General features: G+C 52.7%; 1 protein-coding gene and 1 non-coding gene across 2 annotated transcripts; one reads left to right on the top strand and one right to left on the bottom strand.

The window, feature by feature from the left end:
- Positions 1-3,719: 3,719 nt before the first annotated feature.
- On the bottom strand, positions 3,720-12,322 carry UPK3A (uroplakin 3A). The gene is made up of 6 exons (XM_019739209.3): positions 12,181-12,322; positions 11,019-11,174; positions 9,334-9,613; positions 6,893-6,975; positions 5,659-5,791; positions 3,720-3,978 (listed from the first exon to the last, which is right to left on the bottom strand). The coding sequence occupies exons 1-6, from the start codon at positions 12,230-12,232 to the stop codon at positions 3,819-3,821; spliced, it is 864 nt and encodes a 287-aa protein (XP_019594768.3). The 5' UTR covers positions 12,233-12,322; the 3' UTR covers positions 3,720-3,818.
- On the top strand, positions 7,806-7,909 carry LOC141570242 (U6 spliceosomal RNA). The gene has a single exon (XR_012494252.2). It is a non-coding gene; the product is annotated as a U6 spliceosomal RNA (small nuclear RNA).
- Positions 12,323-14,100: the final 1,778 nt, after the last annotated feature.

Below are 14,100 nucleotides of genomic sequence, written 5' to 3' on the forward strand. Positions count from 1 at the left end.
AGAGCAGCTGTGGGAAAGACTTGCCTAAGGGGCTGACAAGGATATGCGCAAGGGTGGCACCGGGTCAGAGCTGTTCCCCTCCAGGGACAACCAACCCTGAGATCTCAGTGGGCTACAACATAAGATTTGTTTCCTGGTTGCTTTGTCAGCTGTGGCTGTTCCACGTGACTCCTTCATTTAGAGCCCCAGGCAGACAGAGAGCACCCCACTCCACCATGGGGTATAGTCTCATGCTAGAGAGAGAAGAGTGACGGGGAAACACCCAGTGGTTCTTGTATAGCTGCTCAGAAGTGGCCCCCAGCTCATCCCGTGACGGGGGCCTGATGACAGAGGGCAGAGCAAGTATAACCCTTTCAATGTGGGGGGCAGTGAATAATTGGGGGTAACAGTGCATCAGTCCCACTCTAATACCGCCAAGCCTGATATCTGTAGCCTTTCATCCCCCAGAGCTGCACACCTGGTGTGGGGACAGAGCCAGGAGTGCAGTTTCCAGGCTCTCGCCCTCACGTGCAAAGGTGCTGGCTCAGGTAGTAAACAGCCATCAACTGTGATTGGATGGCCATCAGCTGTGGCTAGTTGGCCGTCAGCTGTAACCAGTGAGCCATTGGCCACTAATATAACTGTTATGGCTACGCTAGCAGGAAATGGGGGCTAACAAAATGATGGTGGCTGAGCTAGCAAGCGCGAATTGCAGTTAGCAAGTGAGGTTGGTTGGCAGAGAAGTGAACGGCAGATTGTGGATCGTGTGGCTCCTGCTTCCTGTGTCTCCAACCCAGCCGCCAGCGAGAATATAGTGGTATGACTCCCCTGTCTATGGCTCTATGGGTGTTCCTTTTTGGCCTCATCGTGTCCTGCGTTCTTATGTGGGGAGCGGGACTACAGACCTCGCATGCCACCCTACATGACACCTGGGTACCCACCGCCTACAACTCAGCCCCACCAGCTATGTCATAAGCAGCTTACATTTCACTTTCCCCAAAGTCCTGATTCCTCCAACCCAGCGTGTTTGTCCCCATTGGGTTGAGGGCACCACCAAGTACTCAGTGGCCCCGGCCCCAAACCCGGAAGACTCCCTTTTGCCAGACTCCTTCCTCCCCTTGTCACACGCTGAGTTCGGGAGTGCAGGGGTCTCACACAAAAGGATCCGACCTTTAACCTGCCCTCCAACTCAGTCTAGACACTGCTTTAAACAATTAAAACTGAGAGCGAGGCGAGGCTGTGATGGAGGGAGGAGCTACAAAGAGGGCTGACGTGTCCCGTTCCAGTCTACCCTCATGGCCTCACAGTGTGTGGGTTCCACTCATGGCCCCTTTTTCACAAATGAGGAAAGCAAGGCTGTAGCAGGTGACGTGGCTGACCTAAGGTCTCGGCTGGTAGGAAAGTTGGACCTGTCTGATTTCAGAGAGGCCGTGCTTCAAGTGAGACCGGCAGCCTCTCCCAACGGCACCTCATGGGGCCAGAACAGGGCACTGATGCTCTCTGGGGAGACGAGACTCATCCTCAAGGGAGCTGGTCCTGCAGGAGCAAATGGACGGAGCGATCACTCGTGTGCTCGCGTCCTCACAGCCCTGAAACAGCTGTGAACTCAGTTCAAGTTTGGTCCCGTGAGCTGTGGCATCATGAGCTGTTGGGAAAGTCTCTTGGTAGCTGGAAGTTCACATTCCCTGGGGCCTCGATCAGCCAGGCCAGTGAAAAGAGGGCTGGACTCGGCACCAAAAGCCAGCCGCCACCCAGCTATTCCCACGAGGGATGGCTGCTGCTAACAGAACAGGGCTCAGGTTACCTGGAGGTCCTGGTTTTCAAATGGGGGGATGGATCCAGACCAAGGACACCCAAACCTGTAGAATAAGTAGGGAACCTTCTCCACAGCAACCACTGTGCTCCAGCATATTTTGATATGAAAACAAATACAGGCTACACGGCTGGTGGGAACACAAAACGGTGCAGCTGCTGTGGAAAACAGTTTGGCAGTTCCTCAAAAAGTTAATCATAGAACGACTATATGACCCAGCAATGCCACTCCTCGTAGGTATATACCCAAGAGAACTGAAAACAGGTGTACAGACAAACCAACATGCCTGTTCATAGCAGCACTGTTCTAAGAAGCCAAATAGTGGCACAATAGCCAAAGGTGAAAACAACCCAAATGCCCATCAGCCATGAATAATAGATCCAGAAAATGAAATATTACTCACCCGTGAAAAGGAATGGAGTACTGATATGTGCTACAATGTAGATGAACCTCAAAAACATTAGGCTCAGTGAAAGGAGCCAGGCACAAAAGCTCACATACTGTACCATTCCACTGAGATGAAATGTCCAGAGGAGACGAATCCACAGAGACAGAAAGCAGATTGGTGCTTATCGGGGACCTGGGGTAAGGGAGGAGGCAATGGGGGGTAACTGCTTAACAGGTACAGGGTTTCCATTTCCGGTGAGGAAAACGTTTTGGAACTACATAGAGGTGTTGGTTGCACGACACTGAGAATGTACTAAATGCCCCTGAATCGTTCACTTTAAAATGGTTAATTTTATGTGATGTGACTCTCACCTCAATTTAAACACTAAAATAAAATAAATACAGGCAGGCTCTAAAAGAGAATGCAAACTTGCTTCAAGGACGCTTCCCACCGCACCACCCGCTGCGGCTGGGGAGTCAGGGAGGAGATCTGGCAGGACCGCCCTAAGGGGGGGGGGGCTCTGGTGAGGACGCACAGCAATGGGGGAGTTCCAGGGCTCCCCAGGCCAGTCTCATGGGGGTTAGAAGACAGTCTCGAGGATCCCAGAGATGTCCCGGCACACCCAGGCTGGGTGCCCTCAGAAGCAGCACCCACCACTCCCTCCTCCTGTGCCCACTGCCCAGGGACTGGCTCCTTTCAGCTTCTGCAGCGCCAGCCACCCTGGCTTTGGCTTCTCCTGATCCCTCGCTGCTTTTAAGTTTCTTCTCACGGCCCCTGCCGCCTGCCTTCTCAGCTTTGGATCCCTCTTGTGAATCTGTGGTGCCCCTGGGGAACCACACCAGCCTGCTGGGGCTGTCTTCCTGGCAGCCGGGGGGCGAGCGCTCCTGCTTTAACCAAACCCAACACACTTCTTCTCCTTTCAGGGATGGCAAGTGGGACTGTGACTCGCTTTGCACATCTGCGAAAGGGAAGCGGTCTTGCTACCTGGCTCAGAAGACAGAATTGAGTCATCTGAGTGGAGACCCCGGACTGGGTGCCCTCCTCTGTGTCCTGTCACTTTTTCTGTCCTCCCACTGGGACAGGAAAGCTGTGAAGGAACGCAGCCATTTGTAGCCTTGAAATTAACCGTTTACATCAGCCCATTTCACAGATAAGGAAGCTGAACCCCAGAAAGAGATGACGGTGGGGGGGAGGTTCAAGACAAGTTACCAGAGCCAGTTCAGTTTCCAGTACCTCACAGCCAGCAAACTCCAAACACCATCCAATAACTGCATGTACAGCCAGTCTCACGGGACCCTAACACTCCTATGAGGTGACCATGAAAGGTGCTTATTTCCCCATTTCACACGAGGAGGTCAGACAACCAGGTGTTGGACAGCCTCAGTCTCTCAGCCTCCACCCCCTTCGCTTACCTGATATTAGTCCCCAGCCCCCGCCCTCTAGAGAAACAATCTAACCCCTCAATACCACATGGACTCACTCATTCACTCACCACCTCACTCACTCACTCTGTGAATATTCATTGAACTCAAATTCTTGGGGAGATTTTATTAAAAGTTTTCGTGCAGTTGGACCAACGGGTCATTTCACCTTGGTGGGGTCAAGGGAGAACGCTGCCCCCCAGGAGTGGTGCCCGGCTCAGTCCTGGAGCTTGCTGGCAAATACCTCCGCCCTGTCCAGGGCCGGCCCTCGGTTCACAGATGTGTACGAAGGTTCTGAGGTGCCCAGGGACTTGGGGACGGCCTCCTGCGTGATCTGGGAGTCGTGCGTGGTTTCCCCATCAGAACCGCCCATGTCTCTAACCAAGAGGATGAACAGAACCAGGGTTAGGGGCGCAAAGCAAGCCCAAACCCCTTTAGCTGGTCAGGGACCTTTCTATTTAGACATTGCTTTCACAGGTGTTCTTTTAGGCATTCATTCAATAAACCAATCTTTCCAGAGTACTTACTGTGTGCCAGGCCCTGGGATAAGGAAAGTGTCACCCTTTTGGAACTATGTGAGCAAACAATTTACAGGTCTTCCCATAAGCTGGGTACTTGGAGTCCATTGTCCCATGTCCCTAAAGAGCTAAGATTGTATGGAGAGACAGACCACAGCAGACAATGACCAGACAGAATGGACAAATCCAGTTGGGAGCCACAGGAGGGCTTCCTGGAGGAGGGGGCAGTTAATCTGGCCCGAAAGGAGAAGAAAGGGGGCAAAGAAAGGCATTCCAAGCATTTGATCAGAGTGGCTGGGGAGTATCTGGGGCAACAGTAGGAAGTCTGGTGCAGCTGGAGCTGGGCAGGGGACGGCAGGAGGGGTAAATGGAAGAGCCAGGCTCAGTCAGCTAATTAGACCTTTGGTGCCAGATTAGGGTGCTGCCTAAAGGGACGGAAGGACAAAACTATGTCCTGACTGCTCCCCGGTCTGGCCAGACAGACCAGTCTCTGGGTGGCTAATCTCACCTATTATTGGTGTTTTCATTAATGTAAATGTCAGAGGCTCAGCATGATTTCCAAGTTCACTGCCCCCCTTCCCACCCCTGACCCACCCATGTCTTTTCCTGCCTGGCTAATTTACGTGCCCACTTAATTTCCCTGATTCCAAGCAGCTTTTCCACCTGTTTGCTCGCTCCCACTGGGACACGCTCCCCTCTTGATCTTCAAAGTCCCCTGGGCTCCCTCCCTCGCTGAGAAGCACACTGCATGTGACTTCCATCCATCCCTGTCCCAAGGAGCGTTGGCCCTGCTGTCCCTTCCTCCAGGAACCCCACCCTGATGCTCCAGCCAAGATCTGCCCGGTCCCTTCTCGATTCCCAGGGCACCGTGGGCACCTCAGTCCCTGCCCCGCTCAACCCCCCCAGGAATAACGGGCTGTGTGACGCCTGTCTTGCTCCCTCCTGTCTTGCACCCGGCAGCCCTGTTAGCTGCCCCAGACAACCCACGGAGACCAGGAGTCCTAATCCAAACAGACACAAGTCAGAGCTGTTAGTGGAGTCAGGAGATTGGGGCTCGGGTCCCAGCTGTTTTATAACGACTGGCTGTGTGACCTTGGGCCATCCTTCCCCCCCTCAGACCTCAGTCTCCCCATCTGTACTGCAAGTGGGTGAATTATAATGACAACAAAAGCTGATACTTGTTTAGTGCCTGGGCACTGCCCTGAGGACTCTCTAGGGATTATTTCACTCAATCTTCACAACTCCGAAGGGTGGATAATATTTATTAGTAGCTCCATTTTCCAGAAGAGGAACCTGAGGCATAGCAGGATAAGATACTTACCCAAAGTTGTGCAGCTGTGTCAGACCTGGGATCTGCCCTCAAAGCCACACCCCACCCAGCTGACCTTGACCTTGGATGCCCCAGGACTCAGCTCTCCCCTCCCCAACCCACCACACCCAGGGTGAAACGCAGCTCCTTTGACTGCAGGGCCCTCCCCTGCCTCAGCGTTGGGGTCTAGTGTGTCCCCAAGTCCCGCCCTCCAGCTGGTGGGTACTCACACAAGGCTGAGGACGATGGCACCGACAAAGCCCAGAAGCAGGAAGAAGGGCAGGGAGCCCAGGATGGAGGTGATGACGATCATGCCGCCACTTCGCCGGCCTGGCCACGTGTCGATTGCCAAGTACGGGGTGACTAATGGGGCACAGGTCCATTACTCCCAAGACACTGCACCCTCAGCCTTCTCCCTGGGATGCACAGGGCTCCCGGAGGGCTGGTGGCTGCCAGTCCCATGGATGAAGTGGGGACCAAATTCCATGACTGTCTCCCCCCAGCGTTGAGGTTCAATGATCTTGCTTGCCCCCCATCCGACTTCCCAGCTTTCTCCTGTGTATGTCTGGTCTCCTCCTCTTTTAAATGTCTCTGTACATAATTGTAAATTATAAACTGACTCCAATCTCCTGATGAGATGATAGGGATGCAGATTATAAACTATTAAAGGTGAAGCAAAGAGCCAGCTGGCCCGTGGCTCGCCCTCCGCTCTGGCCAGGGTCACGCTTTTTGGAATGAAGTGAACAAAGTGTAGTTCACTCACTGCAGCTTAGGGAGGCTGACTTGAGGGCCACTCGGACGCCAGACACGAGCCGATAGGTCTGTCTGGTCCCAAAGGGCCTGCTCTCCCCACAGACTGACTTCAGGTCCTGCCCTAAGAGAGCTGGGCCTAGCCCTCTTGTCTGGATTACCGAAGCAGCTTTTCCACCTGTTTCCTCACTCCCACTGGGGAGGCCGAGCAAGGATTCTTCTTCCCACTTCTCAGATATGGAAACTGAGGTCCTGCATGGCTCACACAGCAGCAGGGCTCAGAGGCTGGGCTTGTTCTCAGGACTCTTGGTCCCAGGGTAATGGCATCTCAGGAGCTGCGCTGGCCACACACAGGCCTGACTACCCCCCACTGCGTGACCTCTGGCAACCTTTCAGAGCTGCTAAACGGCACACTCCTTGGATGCAAATGCACCATAAGGGCTGGGAAATGCCCCTGACTTTGACTCCAGCCCACCCATCCAGCCAGGCCCAAACGCCAGCAGTCCGCCACCTTCCTTTGTTACAGCACCTGGCCCTCAAGGAAGGAGGGAAGGAAGGAGGGAACGATGAGGTTTCAGGTGAAATTATTTTAAGATGTATTTTCCTCATAGACCAGTGGCCTGCCTGTGACTGGGGAAATTTTCCAGAGTGACAGCCTGAGTCTGCCTTCCCAGATTCCCTTGAGGACCGCCCCAGCCCACCCCTACAACTTACGCCTGTTGGTGCGGATGGGGTCGGACCACAGGGTCTGGTCCTGTACCAAGCCCGTGGACATGTTGACAAGGACGTACTTGAATCTGGAAGGAGACGGAGTGAAAATGACTTCCATGCACAAGGCGGTGAGCTCCAGCCACGGGGAGGTGAGAGGGACTAAGACGGCCGGGGTGGGGGACAGAGTGAGGACTTCTGGGCGGCCACAGGTGGGCCTGGACAACAGGATGGTGCTGGACTTCGGATTGGCCCCTTTGCCACATATCACTGCCCAGGCCCTTCCCCAGGGCAGATGCCACCTTCTCCAGGGAGCCTTCAGCACCCATGGTCCTCCTCTCGGCTGTCCCTCTGAGACCCCAGCTGGTTCTCTACTTTATATACACACAGAGGGTGCCAAACACATGCATACACATTTTAAGAAAGGAAAAAACTATTAAAATTGTAATACTCAATACATATCGATAAGAAAAGAATGCAAGTCACGTTTGACTTCTGCAATTACAAGAGGTGCTCAAAGTGGTGACCATCAGTGTAATTTTAATACAGTTTTTTTCCTTTCTTAAAATGTGTCTACATTTTCTTGGCACCCTCTGTGTGTGTGTGTGTGTGTGTGTGTGTGTGTGTGTGTGTGTACACAAACGTAGCATATTTGCTCAGTCTTGACCCATTTGTCCTCACATGTTTGCCTTCCACTATTCCCAGCTTGGTCCTTGATAGCACACAAAAAAGAGTTAAAAAATAATAACATCCATTCCCACCGCTCTGGGATAAGGGCTATATTTTACATGCAGAAAATCTCAATCAAGCATTACGAATCATAAAGGAAGGCCAGGCGATACAGTCCAAAATACCCATAGCCACATTAAGATCCATTTAAAATAATGGATGTTCCGAGAACTAAGAAATTGACAGCCTCGTGCTCGCTTCGGCAGCACACATACTAAAACTGGAACGAGACAGAGGTTAGCCTGGTCCCTGCACAAGGGTGACACCCAAATTCATGAAGCGTTCCCTATTTTTTTCTCTTGCTCCAAGTCTCCTCGAACCCACCCGCTGTTCTTTCTCTCCTCTCCTTCCGCCTTCTGCTGTGTTTTCCCATCACCCTGGAGCCGCACTCCTTCCTCGGACAGCCCAATTGTTTTTACCTTATATTCTAAGCTCCTACCACCAACCTTCTGTCCCTTCAAATTTTGCCCTCCTCAACAAAAGTAAAAAATAAATTAACGAATTTTTTTAAAAAAGAAGAAATTGGCAGCCTCTAGTTTTACACAGAAAAAAATTAAGACCTTTAAAATCAGTGTTTTGCCTATGGGGTGGCCTGATGGCTCAGTTGGTTAGAGCACAAGCTCTCAACAACAAGGTTGCCGGTTCAATTCCCGCATGGGAGGGTGGGCTGCACCCCCTACGACTAAAGATTGAAAAGGCGACTGGACTTGGAGCTGAGCTGCGCCCTCCACAACTAGATTGAAGGACAACGACTTAGAGCTGATGGGCCCTGGAGAAACACACTGTTCCCCAATAAAAAATTAAAAAATAAATTAATAAAACTGGTTAGCATTTTTTTAAAAAATCAGTTATTTTGCCTAAAAATCCCCCCCTTCTCTAGGTCTGAAGATGAGAGTTTCGGAGGCTGGGATCTGCGCCTGTGTCCCCAAGGTGGGGTGGACTTTGCGATCAAGAAGGAGGGAGAGGTTAGGAACAAGGTCAGAGGGGAGGATTGAGGGGGGGCCAGAGGAGATCCAGGGCTGAGGCCAAAGGTGGGGCAAGCAATCCGACAGGACGGCAGGTGAGTGACGGCCTGGGGAGCCTAGAAGGTACAGAGACCCCAACCTACGCATCTCCATGGTAACAGGAGTAGCTTTGACACCAGGTAAAAAGAAGACCCTCTAGCCGTGGGTCAGGGCTGAGGCCTGAGATCTGCACGGAGAAGATGTTCAGGAAACACCTGTGCAAATGAATGTGGGGCCGCTACAAAAATGTGCACTGAGAGAGGCGGGCAAAAGCAGAGGCTCAGGTGGTAGCTGGAAAGGCCTTAGGTGGGGCTCAAGTTCATGCTAGGTCCCAGCTTTTCACCAGGTGACCCCCTTCCCTCTCTGGACCAGTTTCCTTTCCTGTCAAATGAGGGGCACCGTGGTAAGTGCCCCCTGGGTGATGGGGAAGGACCAGGTGTATGATTTGTGGGGCCCAGTGCAAATGAAAATTTAGACCCCTTGTTGAAAAATTAACAATTTCAAGATGTCAGAGCATTAAGCCAAGCAGGGTCCCTTCTGAATATGGGATCCTGTGCTTAGTCACATGACCAGGAAGCCCTTTATGGGACCCAGGATGGTCCTGGCACATAGTAGGCTCTCAAGACATGTGGCCTCACACACTTCACCAGCTCTGGGTCTTCCCGAGTCAGGGTGGAGCACACCTGCCACTCTCCCGCAGCTGCCCACACCCACCTGTATTCTGTGGCTGCTGACAGTGGTGGGTTGCAGAGGCCCTGGAAGTTGGGGTCAGACAGGCAGGTCCCATTGGCGCCCACCCTGACCAGGTAGGCATTCAGGATCTCGGAAGCCCGGGACACATCGCCTACGGCATCCAAGCTGGGCAGGTCGCTGCAGGGCGTCAGGTCAAAGGCCGAGGCCTTGTACGGGCCTGTCCTCCCCCCCTCTGTTTGCCGGAACGTGGAGCTCAGCGGGGCCTTGGTGTTGTCCTGCACAGACGCATTCCTGGAGCTGGCTGGAGAGACAGTGCTGGGCGTGAGCTTCCTGGCCACCCCAGCGCCGTCACTCACTCAGTCATTCATCAAACGCCCCTGAGCATCCTCTATGAGCCAGCACTGTGCTCTGGGCACAGGCACAGGGCAGGCTCAGTCCCTGCCCTCAAGGGCACCTCTCCTGCTTCGGCCGCTCTGTGCAGCTCTCACCCACCTCATCTTGTCACAGGCCTGCAGTCCTCCCACCCCAACAGGCTACTGTCGTGTCCTCACTGGACTCTCTCGTCTGTGAAATGGGAACAGAGGGCCACACGGTACAGGGGAAACAGCGTGGAAGCAGGCAGACCTATGACGAGCCCGAGGCCTCTTCCTTACTAGCTGAGTGATTTTGGACACCTCACTTTACTTCTCTGGACCCTGGCCTGTGAAATGGGAGAAAGATACCCTGCAGTGCCCACAGGCTGGGCACAGGTAGGTAGGAGGTCAATAAACGTTTGCTGGAAGAATACAATAACCCTAAATAAGCTGTTGTAAGTGACCAGTTTCTATTATAGAAAGGTAAGAGGTTGCCATTGGGTTCCTTCTCTCTGGAAGCCCAGGATTACTCCTAGTCAATGGGGGAGGGAGACTGGGCCAGGGCCAGCAGGCCCAAACACGTGGGTGCCCTCAAAAACACACAGCTGAGCCAACTCAGGCAGGACTGGGGCGTGAGGACCAGAGAGTCTGGATCCGCTCTCCGGTTCCGGGGGCTCCGCCTCTCTGAGCCTTGATTCTCTGCTCTGTGATGGACATCATAACACAGTGGACCCATGAACAATGTGGGCGTTAGGGGCGCAGATGAAGGCCCGAATATAACTTCTGACCCCCAGAAACTTACCGACTAATAGCCTACTCTTGACCAGATACCTTTCCAATACCGTGAACAGTCGGCTCACCCATATTTTGTATGTTATATGTATCATATACTGTATTCTTACAATAAAGTAAGCTGAAGAAAATACAATGTTACTAAGAAAATCATAAGCAAAGGAAAATACATTTAGAGTATTCATTGAAAATAATCCATGTATAAGTGGGCCCAGGCATTTCAAACCCGTGTTGTTCGAGGGTCAACTGTAGTTACCTTGCAGGCTGGCTATAAACATCAGCTCTAAGGTGAGCCGAGCACCTGGCGTGATGTAGGTACTGAGTGACTGGTGCTGTTATGATTCCCACCACTAGACTGGATGTCCCTTCAGGGCAAGGACGTGTCTGTGACTGCAGCACCCAGCCCAGGGCTGGCACTGAGCAGACACAAGTGCAGGTTGGTGAGCTGCATGGGGTAGGTGGCTTACAGGGAGGCAGCACCCCTCCACCTGCCTCCTTCCCTCGGCCCTGTGGACAGGTCAAAGCCCCTTTCAGCATAGCCAGAAAAAGCAGGTGCCTCACCCGAGTCCACCAAGACGTAGAGGTAGATCTCACAGGGGCCACTGAGGGCTGCTGTGCTGTCGAACACGCAGAGAGGTTTTTCCAAGGCCACGGTGCTGAGGGTGGGGTTGTTGGTGGCAAAGGTCACGCTGGCCAGTTGGGGCTGGAGGTTCACACCTGGTGGATGCAATGACAGGAGGTGACCGCTGGCAGAACTGTCCACACTCATGGGCATCCTCTGTCCTCCCCTGAGACACACACACACACACACACACACGTTTGGATGCACTTACTGAGTACCTGCTCTGTGCCAGGCACTGGGCTTCACACTCCCCACGCGTCCTCTCAGGAACGTGACTTAGACATGGGCAGCACTCCTGCCCCCATCCAGTCATCCGGGCCAGGAATTGGGCCGTCCAGCTGAGCTGCTGCCCTCTCTCCCCCCCTGCAGACTTTCAATCACCCTGTTGGGGTTCTCTCCACCCTGTCTTGGAGTCCCACCCTCTTCACCTGGACCCTAGGAACAAGCCCTCCCCCATCCTCTGCTCTCTAACATGAAACTCTGACCGTGTCACTCTCCTGCTAGGCCCCTTTTGTGGCTCCCCCCGCCCTCCAATGCAGTCTGGTCTCTCTGAAGGGTCAGTAAGGTCCTGAAGTTATGGGCGTTGCTTTATTGGGTCTCCAGCCTCACCTCTATGCACCCCAAGTTCCAGCCACCTGGGTGGACAATGCACAGGAGGTTCCCGGGATAGATCATGCCACCTCCCTCCTCTCTGGACCTGCCCATGCTGCTCCTTCACCTGAAAAGTTCCTCCACCTCCCCTAGTCCAGGAATCACCATGAGTCTAGCTCAGTGCTTTCTCTGCTCTCCCACAGCCCACCGTGTATCTGTCTTTTGCAGCATCCATCACAGGGCTCTGTCATCCAGGAGACCTGGAATCCCCACCAGAGGAAGCTTATTAATCAGTATTGGTTATTGCTAATATCTGGGCCCCCAGAGCCTGCACAGGGCCTGGCACAGAGCAGGCATCCGTGCCTATTCCTGAAGTGAACAAATGAAGGTCCCATCCCTAACGCCCCTTCCCATCCAGGCTCTTATCAGGACTCCTCGGGAGGGTCAGGATGCAGGACACAACTGCCCACCTGCCCTGGGCAAAGATCCCTCCTCTCATCATCCGCTTACCTGAGCAGAGCCGCAGGCAGCCGAGGGCCAGCAAGGCCCAGAGCGGAGACATGTCTGGGACAAGCCGCGACAGCGTGCGGTGGGAGGTCCCAGGGGACAGCCGCACCGCGCCTCTCCCGCGGCCTCACCTGCGAGCCCTGGGCCCTCGGCGCGCCCCGCCCCCGCCCGCGCCGGCCAATCCGTGGCCTCTCAAGGGCTATTTGCATACGCCCCGCCCCGGGCCCCCGGGCCCACCCCCGATGTGTACCCCAGGAAACTTATCAATCTGCGCAGAAGCCGTTAACAAAGTGCCTACTACGTGTGGAGACCTGGGTGGTGCTTTCTCCGCGTCTCCAAGTGAGACCTTGGGGCCAAGACACCCCTCTTTGAGCTTCAGTCTCCATACTGTAAAACGGGGACGCTAATTTCTGTAACTATTTATAGAGATCCTACTAGGCACTGACTGGGCTCTTGAGAAGATGAACCGAGTTAACCAGTGAAAGTGCTGTCACGGAAACCTTGGCGACCTGAGTCTGTGAGCTGTCTGGAGACTGCTGGTGCGGCCCTCCTCAGTTCACAGGTTCAAGACCAAGGCTGCACCTGGATAAAAACAAATAACCTATAACAAACACTATTACAGTTAGTATGACAATGAGAAAATTTTGAATTATGGAATGTGTATTGAATAACAATATTGATTAGATGTTAAATTTCCTAAGTGTGGCCATTGTACTGTGGTTATGAAGAAGATACATGCTGGAGTCTTCTGGGGGAAGTGTCACCCGACGTGAAACTAACACACACACACACACACACACACACACGCTTGTATATGGAGTGAGGGGAGAGAGTAAGCGATAAAACAAATGCAGCACGATGTTAATAATTGGCAGATATGGGTAGTCATTGTATTGTCCTCGAAATGTTTCTATAGATTTGAAAAGTTTTAAGTAAAAATGTGAGAAGACAGAGATTCTGTGCTCAGCCAGAAACAGTGCTCCTCTCTCTGGGCCTCAGTTTCCCCTCCGTAAAATGGGGAGGGAGAAGCTTAATGGCTTCTCAGCTCTGAGTGGATAATCAGATCTTTATCTCCAGGGAACAGAAGATGCCCCAGAGACAAGGAACTCATGAGTAAAGGGGGAGGTTTTCCTCCAAGAATTTTTATGGACTGATATTTCTCGTCCACGATTCTTTGTGAACCTGGAGTTTATCAGAGGCTGGCAGAGTTGATCCCACAAGCTCAGCCCAGAGTTACCATGAGAAGGAGAAGGCACAGTAAGCCGACGTCTTCTCCAAAACTCAGCAGTTTCAAATGAAAAAACAAACAAAAAGTCCTCTGCTCTCTTGGCTTGCCCAAATATGGAGAGAACATTTGGGGGGAAAAGTTAAAATAATAATCTGCTAAGACTCAAAAACGTTCTGCAAAAAAAGGAAGTCTTGGATTTATAAACAAGTCTCCACAGATGCTGACTTTTGTCTGGCATATTCTGAAGAGGGAAAAAGTGCAGGAAAAATGAATCACTGTGGCAAATTCGATTGGGAGACACCTATGCTGGTCTGCATGGAGGGACATGGGTGAAAAGAGGCCCTGACACCTGTCAATGTCCCCCTACTGTGCCTCAGTGCCCCAATGGACATTCTAAAAAATGGTGACAAAAGAAAAAAAAATATTTTTTTCTCTTTTCTGGTCAAGTGGATTCCAGGGCACTGGGCTTTGGTCTGACTTAGGTCTGTTTCTATACCTCAGTCCATCAGCCGGTCTGTCTGAACCCTGGCCTAGAGGACGTGCTTGTTGGGAGGCTGCAAAGCAGGAAGCTCTGTGATGTGAAAGGTTATGCAAACCCCAGCCCTACACAGGCCTCCTTTGAATTTGAAACACGGGGAATTTATGGGTCGGAAATTCTTGACCCAGAAATATTTCTCCAAGGATCAGAGAGGCCT

This window comes from Rhinolophus sinicus, chromosome 1 (assembly GCF_057876585.1).
Source record: "Rhinolophus sinicus isolate RSI-liver-muscle chromosome 1, RSI-T2T, whole genome shotgun sequence".
Taxonomy (NCBI): Eukaryota; Metazoa; Chordata; class Mammalia; order Chiroptera; family Rhinolophidae; genus Rhinolophus; species Rhinolophus sinicus.

What these genes read in the sequence shown, in the direction of transcription:
- UPK3A (XM_019739209.3), bottom strand. Translation starts at nt 12,232, where the DNA reads ATGTCTCCGCTCTGGGCCTTGCTGGCCCTCGGCTGCCTGCGGCTCTGC. An exon ending in CTACGTCTTGGTGGACTCGG is followed by an intron (nt 9,614 to 11,018) that starts GTGAGGCACCTG and finishes CTGTCTCTCCAG; the next exon opens with CCAGCTCCAGGAATGCGTCT. An exon ending in CCCCATCCGCACCAACAGGC is followed by an intron (nt 5,792 to 6,892) that starts GTAAGTTGTAGG and finishes GTGCCCCATTAG; the next exon opens with TCACCCCGTACTTGGCAATC.